The sequence below is a fragment of the Perca fluviatilis genome, chromosome 3 (assembly GCF_010015445.1).
Source record: "Perca fluviatilis chromosome 3, GENO_Pfluv_1.0, whole genome shotgun sequence".
Taxonomy (NCBI): domain Eukaryota; kingdom Metazoa; phylum Chordata; class Actinopteri; order Perciformes; family Percidae; genus Perca; species Perca fluviatilis.
The window spans coordinates 9,077,967-9,091,771 of NC_053114.1; the positions used below are offsets into that span (position 1 = coordinate 9,077,967).

The following is a 13,805-nucleotide window of genomic DNA, read 5'->3' on the forward strand; positions in this document are numbered from 1 at the left end:
AACACTGAACTCTTATCAGACTATCTCTTCTGGTCTTTGTTTGCTTTAAACTAAGCATAGAATGAACCAAGCACAAAGTGAACCAAAAAACAAAAACCTGTATTCTGTCATATATGTTTTATGCTACACTTGCGGCGTCAGTATGAGCCACTGTCCTGTTTTGACCAAAAACTGGTGGCTACTTTAGAGCCAAGGAGTGCCATTATGACAGTGTTGTTGGGGAAGAATCATGCCACCTCACTGGGTTCATCATTTGGTCACACAAGGGATCACTGTGAACAAATTACAACAGTCAGACGATGTTAAAATTTAATGAGTATGCTGTCTCCACAGATTTGTAGTCTGCAGTGTAGTATGGTGAGGAATATTAAGTGTAGGTTTCCGCGAAGTGTGGTAAGATTGGACGGCACATTGGGTGCTATCTGTGTGTATGATCTACAGGTGTGTGTGTGTGTGTGTGTGTGTGTGTGTGTGTGTGTGCGTGTGTGTGCGTGTGCGCTCAGTGGTGTTAAAGCAGTCCACTGTTGTCAGGGCTGTGAGAGGAGTGCGAGGGTATAATTATTATTTTATGATCCTCATCAAGTTCAGTTATTGCTCCAGTGCCACACAGTTCACCAAGACTGTATTTTCGGTGTAATATGTTAGCACTTAAGGCCCTGACACACCAAGCCGATAACGACCAACTGTCGGCCTAGTCTGTGCCGCCGACGGCCGCCGCAGTTGTCCGCGTCGGCTGAACAGCCAATTCATCTGATTGGCTGTTCAGCTTGGAAACAAGAGTGTGAGAAAAACAAACGACTGTGATGGGCACACCCAAGGCTCCTTACATTTTTCATCTCATCTGATCAATCCAATACACACAGAGCTGTCATAACAGTTCAAAGATTACGTTTGAATGTTCCTTCTAAAAACACACAGGTTCGAACTATTGGAATAACAATTTTTGTACACGTCCATAAAAGGCAAAGTAGCATACAAGATATACAGAACTACTTGTTTAGGCATATTTATTGCAACATAACATGTTTTTTAAAAGATCTCTACATACCTTCAAGTTCCAAAATAAACTAATGTTAATAAACTAATATCTAGGGCTGCAGCTATCTATTTTAGTAATCGAGTATTCTACCGATTATTCCATTGATTAATCGGATAAGAAATACTAAGAAATACTTAGTAAACAGCAATAGTAAATATTTATTATTAAAAAAAGGAAACCTGTCTTTTGTATATACCCTTTTTTTTTTTTTTTTTTTTAAATGCTACATTTTTTATTGCCAAATTCCAAGACCAGGGCTATTCAACTACACTGTTCTGGGGGACACATTTTCAGAGAATAAAGAATGCAGACATCACCGGCATGATGACGTCATTAGGGTTGGTCATCGAGAACCGATTCCTACTTGGAATCGTTAAAAAAATTATGATTCCGGTAGAATCATTTCTTTATTGGAATCGTTTGGAATCATTTAGAGGATTTGGTTTCAAATCTGATCATAGGTTACAAATTTAACATGCACAAGTTTTGGTTTCCATAGCGTCCAGGTGCTTGTTGTGTTGCAGCCATTGAGCACAGCAAGCAGCGCTCTAGTCTGGCTTTATTTTACATTGAAAAATCCCGGAAAACTGCAACCCACCATTGAATCTAAATCGAACTTTCCTCTTATTTGTGAAATAAGCATGTGACCCGTTTCAACTCCACCACTCAAAGAATTGGAATCAAGAATCGATAAGAACCGGAATCGAAAGGAAGAATCGGAATTGGAATCGTTAAAATCTAAACGATGCCCAAACCTAGACGTCATTCACGTGCATATTAAGTGGCCATGCTGGGGGGAGGAGACGGTTTGTCTCCGGCAGCAGCTAAGTAGCAAACTAATAAATAGTTAGACTACAAACCGACCGCTTTCGTTTTAGCTTGTTGGAAAAACATGGCTATTTGCAGAGTAGCATGTTGTAGGCTAGTTGTGTAAAACAGCGCAGTGGACAAGAGCAGCAGACGTTTATTACCTTGTCGGGTTCGTTCCATGGAATGGATGAGTACACTGGATGTTTTCTACAGAGATGATGTTGCAGCATGTTTGCAGCTTCAAAGTTATACCAAACTTTCTGTCGTTTTTCTCGCCTGTCTCTTCTCTTATACCCTCGCTATTTCCGTCTTCCTTCATTTGTAATCTGGGCCGTCAGTCTCGTGTCCACAGAAGCGTCAACCTCTTGTTCGCTAGTAATAATCCTCCGTGCGGAAACACAGTGAGCCGTACAACCTTAAATGTGCTGTAGGTAAGATTGTGAAGATCCAGGACTTTGCCAACTAATTTGAACATCGACAACTTCTCAGTCCCTCCCCCCTTTCTGCTGAAGCCCAAACCGTCTCCTAAGTCCCTCCCACACAAGGGAGTTTGACACAACTGCCTATGCATGTCAGACAACATTTTCAATAAATAAACACTAACACAATGTTAACTTTACTCACCAACACTAGCAGGCTACTGTTAGCCATTTCAGCATCATATCTGACTGACCACTGTGCAAACGTTAGTATTATCCTCACCAACCTAGCTTTGTGGACTTTTGACTGCTAATAACCAAGTGAAAGATAAATCATTCATGGTAATTACGTTACCGGTCGAGAAGAAATGTGGCTACATCTGCATCGTTCTTCAGATCTTTAAAATCCCGGAGCTCACGCCACCTCTGAAAAGCCACTCCGATATTCACCCGAGTTTTGGGAAACCTTTCTGCAACTCGTACGTGGGGAAGGGGGAGGGGAGAACGCTATTATATGCTTGTGCATGCCTGAGCAGTTATTGACCCCAGATAGACCTCGCGGGCCCTGACTGGAGAAAATCAACCGGGAGCTGTGGAATTTTGCCAATCGCACTACAGGCTGTAGGTGGTGCCAGAGGAGCTGGATTTTTTTATTTATATTACAAAATTCATGTAGTTCTACTGGAACATAGGGTCAGTTTCAGCAAAAATGACAGAAGGTTAGTTTTATAAGACTTACCTACTGCATCTTTAATTACATTGCTATAATGACGCTTAGAGGCAAAGAATTTTGCTTCGAGGAATTTTTGTAATTGAAAAACTAAAAATTGGCAAGCTAACGAGCCAGTAGCTGGCCATGCTCCACTCCGAACGTAGGGAGACTTCTTTTCCAAGTGAACGGATGACAGCCCGGGAGAGGCACAGTCCAGTTAGTCATCTCCCGGTACCGCTGTCTTCCAGGCGGGGAGTAAAGCAGAGGGACCGTAGGCTCTGTTCGGTTCTGCCGCTGCCAGCTAGAGCAAATCGGCTGTAGTCTGTGCGGTGTGCTCCAGTGCAAATTTTTTACAGCTCTATTGTAGTCCAGCCTTTACTTCTGTGACAAAAATGCGTCATTTAGCGTCATACAAATAGAGAACACGTCATTGATTGAACACAACCACTCAAAATTGATTTCACTTGTTTCAAATTATGTGACACAACCAATATAAGCCAGTTCAGAGAGCGAACAGGTTGTTGAAGGTGGGAAGGAGAAAGTCTAATAATGGATAGAACAAACAATGGGAGAGGATGAGTGCGTATGCGAGGTGGGCGAGGAAGAGGAGGAGGAGGAGGGCAAGTAAGAGCACGACGAAGAGGATTTTTGTCCCTTTTAGTATTGTATACTATAGTACAGTGCATTGTAGGCTGTATACTGTAAAATGAACAAATTGTATGGCCCTGAACATTGTGCTTTCCGTTTGTTAACAGTACTGACTGCTTAATAGATTTTGACTGGTTGCAGGTTCATATCAACAAAGAAGAAGAATTACTGTATTACAGAGACAAAGGACAAGTTTGTGAGATGCAGGGTACAGTACTGTTAAAAAAATAGGGCTACATGGAGGAGGAAGAACAAAAAAATTGCAAAGAGCAGAGTAGTAATTTCTGATCAATTTTGAGCTACTATTATAGAAAAAAATTTCGTTCATCAAAAGACAATGATGGAAAAATATGAAATTTTGTTTTGAGATTAAAAATGTACTTCTCCCTGAGAACTATGTTTTGAACAAAGTGTTATCTATTTTTTGGTGTATTTTTTTTTACTGACTGCTTGATAGTGTACTGTATATCATTTTGATAACTTTGTTTATGATTTGAGAGCAGTGTTTGATTTTGAACACCGTTAAAATTGTTTTGAGGCGAAAGTTTCATTTTGCGAGAGGAGTCAGAGGTTTTGTAAATACTGCTTGAAGATGAGGTTTTGTGTTTTCAGAAAATGGAGCAAGGTTTCAGAAATTGTTTTAGCAATTGAGAAAAACTGCAACAGTGTGTGAGCTGTGAGGTGAAAGTTGTGGGTGGTAACTTTACATTTGGTCACATATAATGGCTCCTGTCGCTGGCATATTTAGCCAGAGCTAATTTATCCGCTTACTTTCTGCATGCCAATAGCTATGTTTCCATCCACACGTTTTTATCCGATTGAAGTGATATCGAATGAAAAATGCCTTATGGAAGCAGTAAAATTCGATAGAATTTCATGAATATCGACTCAAAGGAAATACGTTCGGTCTCATCGGATTTTCTCTTGATCGATATACGGCTTATGCGATAAACGCTGATGGAAACGTTATTTGCCGAATAAATTAATGAATTGCGATTAAGTTTTAGGTCATTTTATGGTTGCAACCCGCCACAAAACGAAGAAGTTTTAGTTCATTTCCGCCCAGTATTTCCGCTCTGTTTGCACACATGATAGGTGTCAACAAAGACAGATGGAAGTGGACGAACGAGGAGACGAGAGACTTTTTGAATTTAATTTACGAGCAAAATATAACTGCTATTTTAGATAGCAAAAATCTAATGCCATTTATCAGGAACTCGCAAAGGAAATGACCAACAGGTTACGACAAGCCGTGGGATGTCCGCCGGAGTAAATGGAAGGGGCTCAAACAGCGATACATGTCTCAAAAAAGAGAGTTGTCTCGCAGCTGTGCCGGAGGGAAAATAAAAGTTCCACTTTTTTGATGTGCTGGATCAGATCCTCGGCCAAAGGCCCATCTTAGCTTCGAATATTAACAACTACTTTTGTCAAGCAAAACTTTGTTCGCAAAAGTTTGCTTGAATGCAAAAGTTTGCTTGAATTTTCGCAATTCAGTGCGAAAATGAATGGAAACACCTTAAAATGTCAAATAAATCAATTCGATATACCAATTTAATTGCAAAACAGCATGTGACGTCATTACGCACAGGTTTTTATTCACTTTAAAGCCGTTGGATGGAAGCACACTTTCACCAGCTTATTTGCAGGAGTTTTTTTACCGAACTTCAGATAATTCGATTGAGAAGTGGATGGAAACTTAGCTAGTGTCACTTACGCTTGGCGAAAGATGGTGCCTTTAAAGGAGACACCACTCTGTATGATCCTGGTGTTTGAAAAAAAAAAAAGGGCCTTATATTTACACGGTAAAATTTCAGCCTGCATGCACGTTTTGTAGCCTAAAACAGAGCTGCTTAGATTGGTAGAGAGAGGAACAAGTCTGCAGACTGCCGAGTCGTCCTCTCTGCTCTTTCTCTGCTCAGCTGCTAGACCGCTGTGCTGCAAAGCGTCTGCAAACTTTATTTTTTGAACTGCCTGTGGAATAGATGAATGGAGAGGAGAGAAAGCAGCTACTCTGTTACTCTCCTTGCCCACATGGGCACTGACGTCACTCACTTAAGGCACCCTGCCATTCTTGCTCTAACATACGCTACTCTCGTAAGGGGGTTGCGGCTACCCGCCATACCGCGGTGACACGTTGCTTTTTCACCGCGGGTAAGTAAGAAAAAAAACTATACTGTCACAGCCAGACTTGACAAATTTTAATTAGGTTCAGTTTTACTACTGGTCAAAAGTTTGGGGTCACTTAGAAATTTCCATTCCACTCATTGCAGACAGAATACCAGCTGAGATCAGTTGTATTGTTTTTTTAATCAGGGCAGCAGTTTTCAGATTATATTATGTGCTTAAATAATTGCAAAAGGGTTCTCGACTGTTGTAGAAAGAAGTGGCTGATCTTTACTGCAATATCTACATTGCCCATTATCGGCAACCATTCATCCAAAGTTCCAAAGGCTATCATTTTAAAAGGCTAACTGAGAAAACATTTGAGAACCCTTTTGGTCATTTTTTACCGCAGAAAGCTGCCTGGCTAAAGCTAATATAGTTAGTCTGAAGAAACAAGGCGTCTTTCCCAACTAACGTTACGGTTCGGAGCCGCGACACTGGAAACGTAACACTAATCTACAACAGCAGTCTTATTCACCACTCTCTCTCGCCTGTACTACTGTAACTGACTAGGAAACCAAAGTTTTCCCAAACTTGCGATCTTAAAGAGGCCGGCAGGTCCTCTAACTATGCTGCTATCTCTGACTCAATAAAACTGCATACAGGCGACTCGCCAATCAGAGCTTCAAAGCTAAGGCGGGGCTACAGATTAGGTGTCCCTAAAGAACCCGCATATCTAACCATAGTTCTGCATTATATTAGTTCTGCATTACATGAATTAATTTGCACGTGAGTTTTATTTATTTTTATACCGTGTATTCTCCATGTAAATTCATGCACCGAACCGTGACGCCCGTACTGTTTCGGTTCAACAGGAATACATTTACCGTTCCACCCCTAGTAATAACTGGATTAAACACGGTTAAAATGCTGACAGCTAAACCATGTAAAAGTGTGACAGTATTTCACTGTAGAGGATTCCAACAGCGGGAAATACAACAGTCTGCCACTAAAGCTATGATCCGATCCGTGACTAAAAACCGGTATCTGAACCGTGAGTTTTGTGATTCGTTGCACCCCTATTTAAGAGGAATGTGAAATTTATATCGCAAGCCTTTCTCATTGTTTAATTATTAAAATGTGTGGTATAGTTACATCAAAAATTAACTGCTCCAAATATAGGCAGTTTAAAACATGGCAACCATATTGTCAATTTCGGCAACCAAAAGCTGATGCGTGGTTGCCAAGCCTGGCCACTTTAAAAAGTTAGCGTTGAGCCCTGAGAACAATTGTAATTAGATGTTTTCCTCAAAGCTGTTGGCTCTACTAAGAAACAAATGCTCTCCAAATATTCCACACCAACACTCATGAACAATTGGTATTGACACACAGGGAAACCTGTCCTCAGATGCAACCAAAACACTACCATCTGGGTATTGGGTTTACCACTGGTTAATGCCAGTATCATCTGTCAAAAATCCAGCATTTTTTAACAATGCTTAACGGGTGCATGTTCTTGCCAATTAAATATCTTAATTTTCATTTAACCTCAACTACTTTTGGTGGGGCCACTTTTACCATTGCATGTTAACTACTGTTATTATACATTATTTTGTCAAGGTTTCCTGGTTGTGAATTATAATTGTGTGTCTGACTGGGAAGATAAGATGTCTGGTGTCAATGCTTCCCAGCTGGACATCTATAAAAACCAGCAGGAGCCCTCTGTCAGCATATAGCAGCAGTCCTCCAATCAAGCGGGATGCTGGGATTTGGCCTACTTTTTTTGTTTTCCATATATTACACATCAGTTGTAGAGTTTTTCAGGGTTGACACGAATATCTTTGAATTAAGACTTCTCACAAGTGATAATTTTTGTTTTTCTGTTATTTTACAGTTTATCTCAGAATGAGATTATTTTCAAGGTGAATAGGCTGTGGATGAATAGCTAGTTTCTCCTATTCTGGACACCCTATGTTCCCAGCCTTGGAACAGAGGCATGACATGCTTCAAGGCATTCAAATTATTGGTCCGTTTTTAGAGCACACTTTTCCTTGCATAAACCTCAGGTTGCTAGCCTGACAAGCCAGACCCACATCAAGATGTTGGGTCTGGGAACTCACCATTGACGGAGCTCAATCTGAGGGGCAGGATAAACGGTTGTCTTTGAAATTCCCTCTGCACGCAATAGCGTTGTAGCGCTACAACCAGGCAGACCAACGAGGAAGGTAGCAGAGATAGTTGATAGATTAAACTTTTGCCGTATCTGGTCGGGAAAATTCCGAACACATCTGAACTCCAAATCGCATGATTTCAGTGCAAAGAAGAAAGAAAAGACCACTGTTCTCAGCAGCCATAAGCCCGCCCACCGACTATACACTGGTTGGCCTGACCAGAGTTTGTTTTTTTCAGCTCGCAAGCCAACGGAGAGTGCCTAGACCCCCCTGGCTGCAAAATAATTTTGCTGCCGCTAGGGTTCGTCTAGATTTCTAGGCTATCAGGTTGCAATACAAGGGGGAAAATTTTAAAAAGTGCAGAAAATAAAAATAATCATTTAGTGGCTATAGTGTAACTGTTATGGCACTCACATACTGGCATACTGTCAAAAAGAAAGAAGAAAAAATAAAATAAAAAAACACTTATGTCAGTAATGCTCCATCATAGGACTCTGACCTGTTGATAATGCCTAAACTGGGCTGCAGCCTCCGCTCGTTTATACAGGGCAGGCACATTGAACTGAATAAAAGGCACTCAAGCACTTTGACCATATGCTTTAATAAATGCTCTCATCATATCCGCAGCAATATATAGCATTTATTATTACTTTGGCACAGTCTGAATCTGCAGTGGGAGGCTGCCTGAACACTGTGGGGAGAATAACTCTCCTTACAGTCAGTTTTTGTTCCGTTCCACTAATCGACACATTCAACAACACAATGTTTGTAGTATTTCCACAGACAGACCCGACTTTAGCTGAACATTGTCGGCATACAGTTTAAAACAAATGGTTGTTTATTGAGCTTGACTAAGCCGGCTAACCGGGCTAAGTCGACTAGCATGCTACTGCTGATACACAACAACTACTAGTGTTCTGCCAAAACGTTCTGGATAACTTGTGCTCCATAATTTCTAGTGGTGTAACGGACCGTAGTTGGTCTGTACAGATCAGCACTCACTGTTCGGAATGCATGTGATCCACGGATCAATTGCAAAGTTTAACCATAATAATAGTGTGAAGTACATTTCTTTCTCTGTTACTTAAAGGTCCCATGACATGGTGCTCTTTGGATGCCTTTTATATAGGCCTTAGTGGTCCCCTAATACTGTATCTGAAGTCTCTTTCCCGAAATTCAGCCTTGGTGCAGAATTACAGCCACTAGAGCCAGTCCCACAATGAGCTTTCCTTAGGACGTGCCATTTCTGTGTCTGTAGATTTAAATGCTATTGAGGAAAAAAGAGGGGGGGGCAAGGTGGAGAGTGGGGGTGTGGCCTTGACCAACTGCCATTTTTCTTGTTTGAAAGCCATGATGTCTCTCTCTCTCATGGGTGGGCCAAATTATCTGGGTGGGCAATGCAGAGAAAGGGGAGGTAACCTTGCTCCTTATGACCTCATAAGGAGCAAGATTCCAGATCGGCCCATCTGAGCTTTAATTTTCTCAAAGGCAGAGCAGGATACCCAGGGCTCGGTTTACACCTATCGCCATTTCTAGCCGCTGGGGGACCATAGGCAGGCTGGGGGAACACATATTAATGTTAAAAAACCTCAAAGTGACATTTTCATGCCATGGGACCTTTTAAAGTAGGCTGATAAATCTCTATGGAGGGTTGCCATGAAAAGATACAGGCTACGCAATTTTCTGTTCACGTGAATGGTGCATGTTAAAACCTGGTGCTATGTTCCTTGGAATAATTTCTAACCCATTCATACCCATAATCTTTCTGTCTCTTCGCTCTCCATAGTATTGACAAGGTGTCCAAAGTGGCGTCTCCAGTGCTTGTGATCCACGGCACGGAAGACGAGGTGATTGATTTCTCCCACGGCCTGGCCATGTACGAGCGCTGCCCCCGTGCCGTCGAGCCCCTGTGGGTTGAGGGAGCCGGCCACAACGACATTGAACTGTACGCCCAGTACCTGGAGAGACTCAAGCAGTTCATCTCCTTTGAGCTTCCCACATCCTGAGGGGAGCTCAGCACTCACAGGCCAGGGTTCATCTCAACACAGAAGCCGCCTCCTTATCATCTCCTAACTTCCTCTCTTAGCATAGGGGCAGGCGTGGAGTCAGCTCATCACTGTTCTGCCCTGTCCTCGGAGCCATTTCAGGGTGGAAATGTGTAGTGGACCGGAAGAGGAGGGGGGTTTAGATTGTTGAGGTGCAGCCGAGAGTCAGTGGCCATCACTGGCCAGGAGTGAAGCTTTGGCTTAACGTACTGTCCCCAAAAACCTGGCTGGTGCTTCTACACGTGGACACAGTTTGCCAATGAGCCAAGGCCTAGGCAGCGTTTGCACTCGCAGCTCAGTCTGGATTAATTTCTCAACTCCAGCTCTCCTTCCCTTCCTCTACTCACTCCGTCTCCCTGAGCTTTTTAGTGCCAGTGTCTCTCACTGTCATCTTCTGTCACATTTCCTCCTCCTTCTTTTCCTCTGTTTCGCCCACAATCCTTGCTTTTCTTTTGACCAAGTCTGCAATGTTGAAGCTTGATTTTTGTATTCTTTTATACCAGGTGAAGAAGTATCAATTTTGCACCTTGAGATACACTTGAAGTTTTTTACTTTTTCTGTATTTTTAAGTTAACATTCAGGGGTTACAAACCGATTGCACTTTTAATGTGCAGATATTTTCAGGTAATGATTTTTTTCTGTTTGGATATGTATATGTTGATTTAGTTTATCTGCATTCCATGTTTTTCTTAATTGCAGGTAGAACTTTTTTCAGTGTGTGTGTGTGTGTGTGTGTTTAGAAGCTGTTAACCCAGAGTGCACCCCTGCACATCTGGCCTTTGTAGCTGTGATCTTTCTAGTCCTCATGCATGCTACTCTCTCATACAGGAAGACAATAATGCCAAACTTTGTTGAGAAATCGCAATTTACAAAATGCCTGGCACACTGGTGCAATACTGTAAGAAAATGACTCAAGTCCTTGAATACTTTGGAGCCAGTGGTAAATTCACCATACAGACAACACTTTCATTACTTACAGATTTTGCCTATTCACAATAATTGTACAGATGGTACACTTTGAAAGGCTGTGGTAAAGAGCAATGTGAACCTGAAGTGTTTATTAAAATACATTGTGATTGGTGGAACATCTATATGCAAAATCTAATGCTGAATTTACCAGAGGACCCCAACGATTTGTGAAATGCTTTAACAGGTCATTGAGTAAACAGATTTTATCAACCTATGTTGCATACTATAAAAACCCCTCTAGACATCTGGTGAAGCCAATGTTGAAGAAAAAAATTGCCCCATAACCCACAGTCTAATTAGCGTGGTCATTTTGTGCACATTGTGTATGGATCAAAATTCTCACTTATCGTTTATGTAAATATTGTATCACACCAGGTGTGTACCTTGTCACTAAGCAACACACCAATGAATATCCCAAATGTTTGGTAATACAGAAGCTTACCTCAGTAGAAGAGAGCCGTGGGTTAACTGGAGATCATGTGGTAATAAGACTTGACAACTGATTCAAAGATAAACACATTTGACTCAGTACCGTAAAGTGAAGCCATGGAGCACAGGGCTGGATCTACCTATAGACCGAAGACACAGAACTTTGCTGTCGCTGGGTGTTATCAGTCACTTCACACTACAAATAAAGCCTTATGTAAACATTTCACCCAGTCCTGTTGACTACAGCAGAGCTTTGGTGGTCTTCACGGGGACTGATAACTGCTGCTATTCATCAGAGAAGTCAATCATAGGGGTGTCACGATTCTCCAAATCCAAGATTCGATTCATTTTCTATACCCGTTTTTTTTATTTAGACTTTTTTTTCCCCAACAGAGATGGCCGCAGTGCCACAATAAGAGCCACAGGAGGGACTTTGCAACAACAGTTTGAGTTTCTCAGAGTTTATGAGGTGTAATTGAATGCACTGTTAGCGTAACAGGGTGCACATAAATGACTCATTGACTCCGGTCTGAGCCAGGCCCCGAGGAACAGTTCTCAGCCTTGCAGCCCCAAAATGGATTTTCCCCGATACGCCACCATTGTAAAAGAGAAGTCTGTATATCTGCGCCAGGACACCTGGAACTGCAAAAGGTTTATTATGACTTTCTTTACTGAATTTTTTAATCCATGACTTTTTTTATTTGAAAAACTTCCCTATTACAATGTAAAGTCTATGGGCCGGGCGGGGCTAGCAGGAGAAACACTACTGCGCATTTTCAGTGGGCCGCAGATCACGGAAGTAAACCCAGAAGCTTAGAAATGTTTTTGGCATGAGTCAGGCGAGCAACTCTATTAAACTGAATAGGCAATCCAGTATCCAGTTAATATAATACATCCATGGTCGTAGCCCACATGCCTTACCTTCGTTGTTTGTTTCCATAACTCCCTTACAGGCAGCTGCAGGCAACCGCTAAGCTAACCTTACCCCGTGTCTTTAGCTGCATGCTACCAGCCGCTAAGCTAAAGTTACCCTGTGTCTTTAGCTGCATGCTACCAGCAGCTAAGCTAACGTTACCCCGTGTCTATAGCTGCATGCTACTAGCCGGTAAGCTAACATTGCCCTGTGTCTTTAGCTACATGCTACCAGCTGGTAAGCTACAGTGTCTGTTTTTTCGCCAATCCTGCTTTTGATCTTGAATCGAAATCGTGACACCCCAAGTCAATCACTGTGAAAGCCAGACCGTTTGGGGAATACTGAAATGACAGCAAGGTACTAAAACCAAATTCAGCCTGACAACTCTCATGTCCTTTTGTCAGCCATGGGCTACTACCAACACTTGTCTGCTGAGCCCTGTGATAGTTTTGCTCTTATCCCAGCTCGAACTCCAAAGACAATCTGACAGAACCACGATGGGGAAACGGAATGCTGTGGAATTAAGCAACGCATGCAAATCACCTCTCATAGTTGTGGACATTTGAACTTCTATCAACTGTATTTTAATAATTTGTTCTTTCCCCTCCTTGCAAAGTCAAACACTAAAAACTGTAGTAAAACACTAAAATTGTTAATCACATTTGGATAAAACACAAAAAAATGAAGTAAATGCTTTTTCCAGAGAAGGGTTGTGTTTGAGGGTTATTTGTATAGCAATTTGTGATGATCATATGATTAATCCGTGTATTGCTGTAAAGTGGTTTGTCAGTGGAGTATTCGTGTTTTCTGATTATAGCTAATGCCGGGCCGATGTTTTTGGATAAAGATCCCTCGATCATCTTTAGTATTTTTTTCCTCTAGCTCCTCTTTTTAAAGGGAATGAAGACCCTGCTTTAGTCTTGATTATTGTTTTGATACTGACATTTTTTATGAGGTTTTCCAGTCTAAATATGATCGATTTACACTGTCTCTGAGGCTGGTTTGTACGATAATCCTCTGTAATGGTATACTCCAATATCTTCTCTCTAAATATGAGCTCTTACACAGGGCAGTCTAGTCTCATTGCTTTTAACACTGGAATCACAATATGCAAATGAAAGGCAGATGAAGCTAGTAGAATCAGATTTTGGTAATATTGTGTAAAGCAGATTAAATAAGCCTTAAACATGCCGTGAAACCGATTGTCATACATGTGGTAGTTGCAAGAAGGCAGCACAGTGGATGTTTTAATGATTATAACGGAATAAAGGATGCATGGAAGTGTCTGTCTGACTTGTGTTTCTCTGTGTTAGAAAGATTAAAGGTTCAGTAGGTAACTTCTATACAGTACAGTACAGTCAAAAGTTTGGACACACTTCAAGTGAATTAGAAAGTGTGTCCAAACTTTTGACTGGTACTTGAAAAAAAATCCTTTTTGTCACATTTGCTCTGTCACTATATCCTGACATTGGCACATTAGACAGATAATCTGTAATAAAATAAAATCATGTTCCTTTGCCTCTCCCTAGTGCTCCTAATGCCATTTG

General features: G+C 41.5%; 1 protein-coding gene across 1 annotated transcript in view; it reads left to right on the forward strand.

Moving 5' to 3' along the window:
- abhd17c (abhydrolase domain containing 17C, depalmitoylase) overlaps positions 1-13,544 on the forward strand; it is a 35,178-nt gene extending 21,634 nt beyond the window's left edge. The window contains exon 3 of the mRNA XM_039795212.1: positions 9,689-13,544. Coding sequence (XP_039651146.1) covers positions 9,689-9,908 — 220 coding nt within the window. The 3' untranslated portion in view covers positions 9,909-13,544. The remainder of the gene's footprint in view (positions 1-9,688) is intronic.
- The last annotated feature ends 261 nt before the right edge of the window (positions 13,545-13,805 follow it).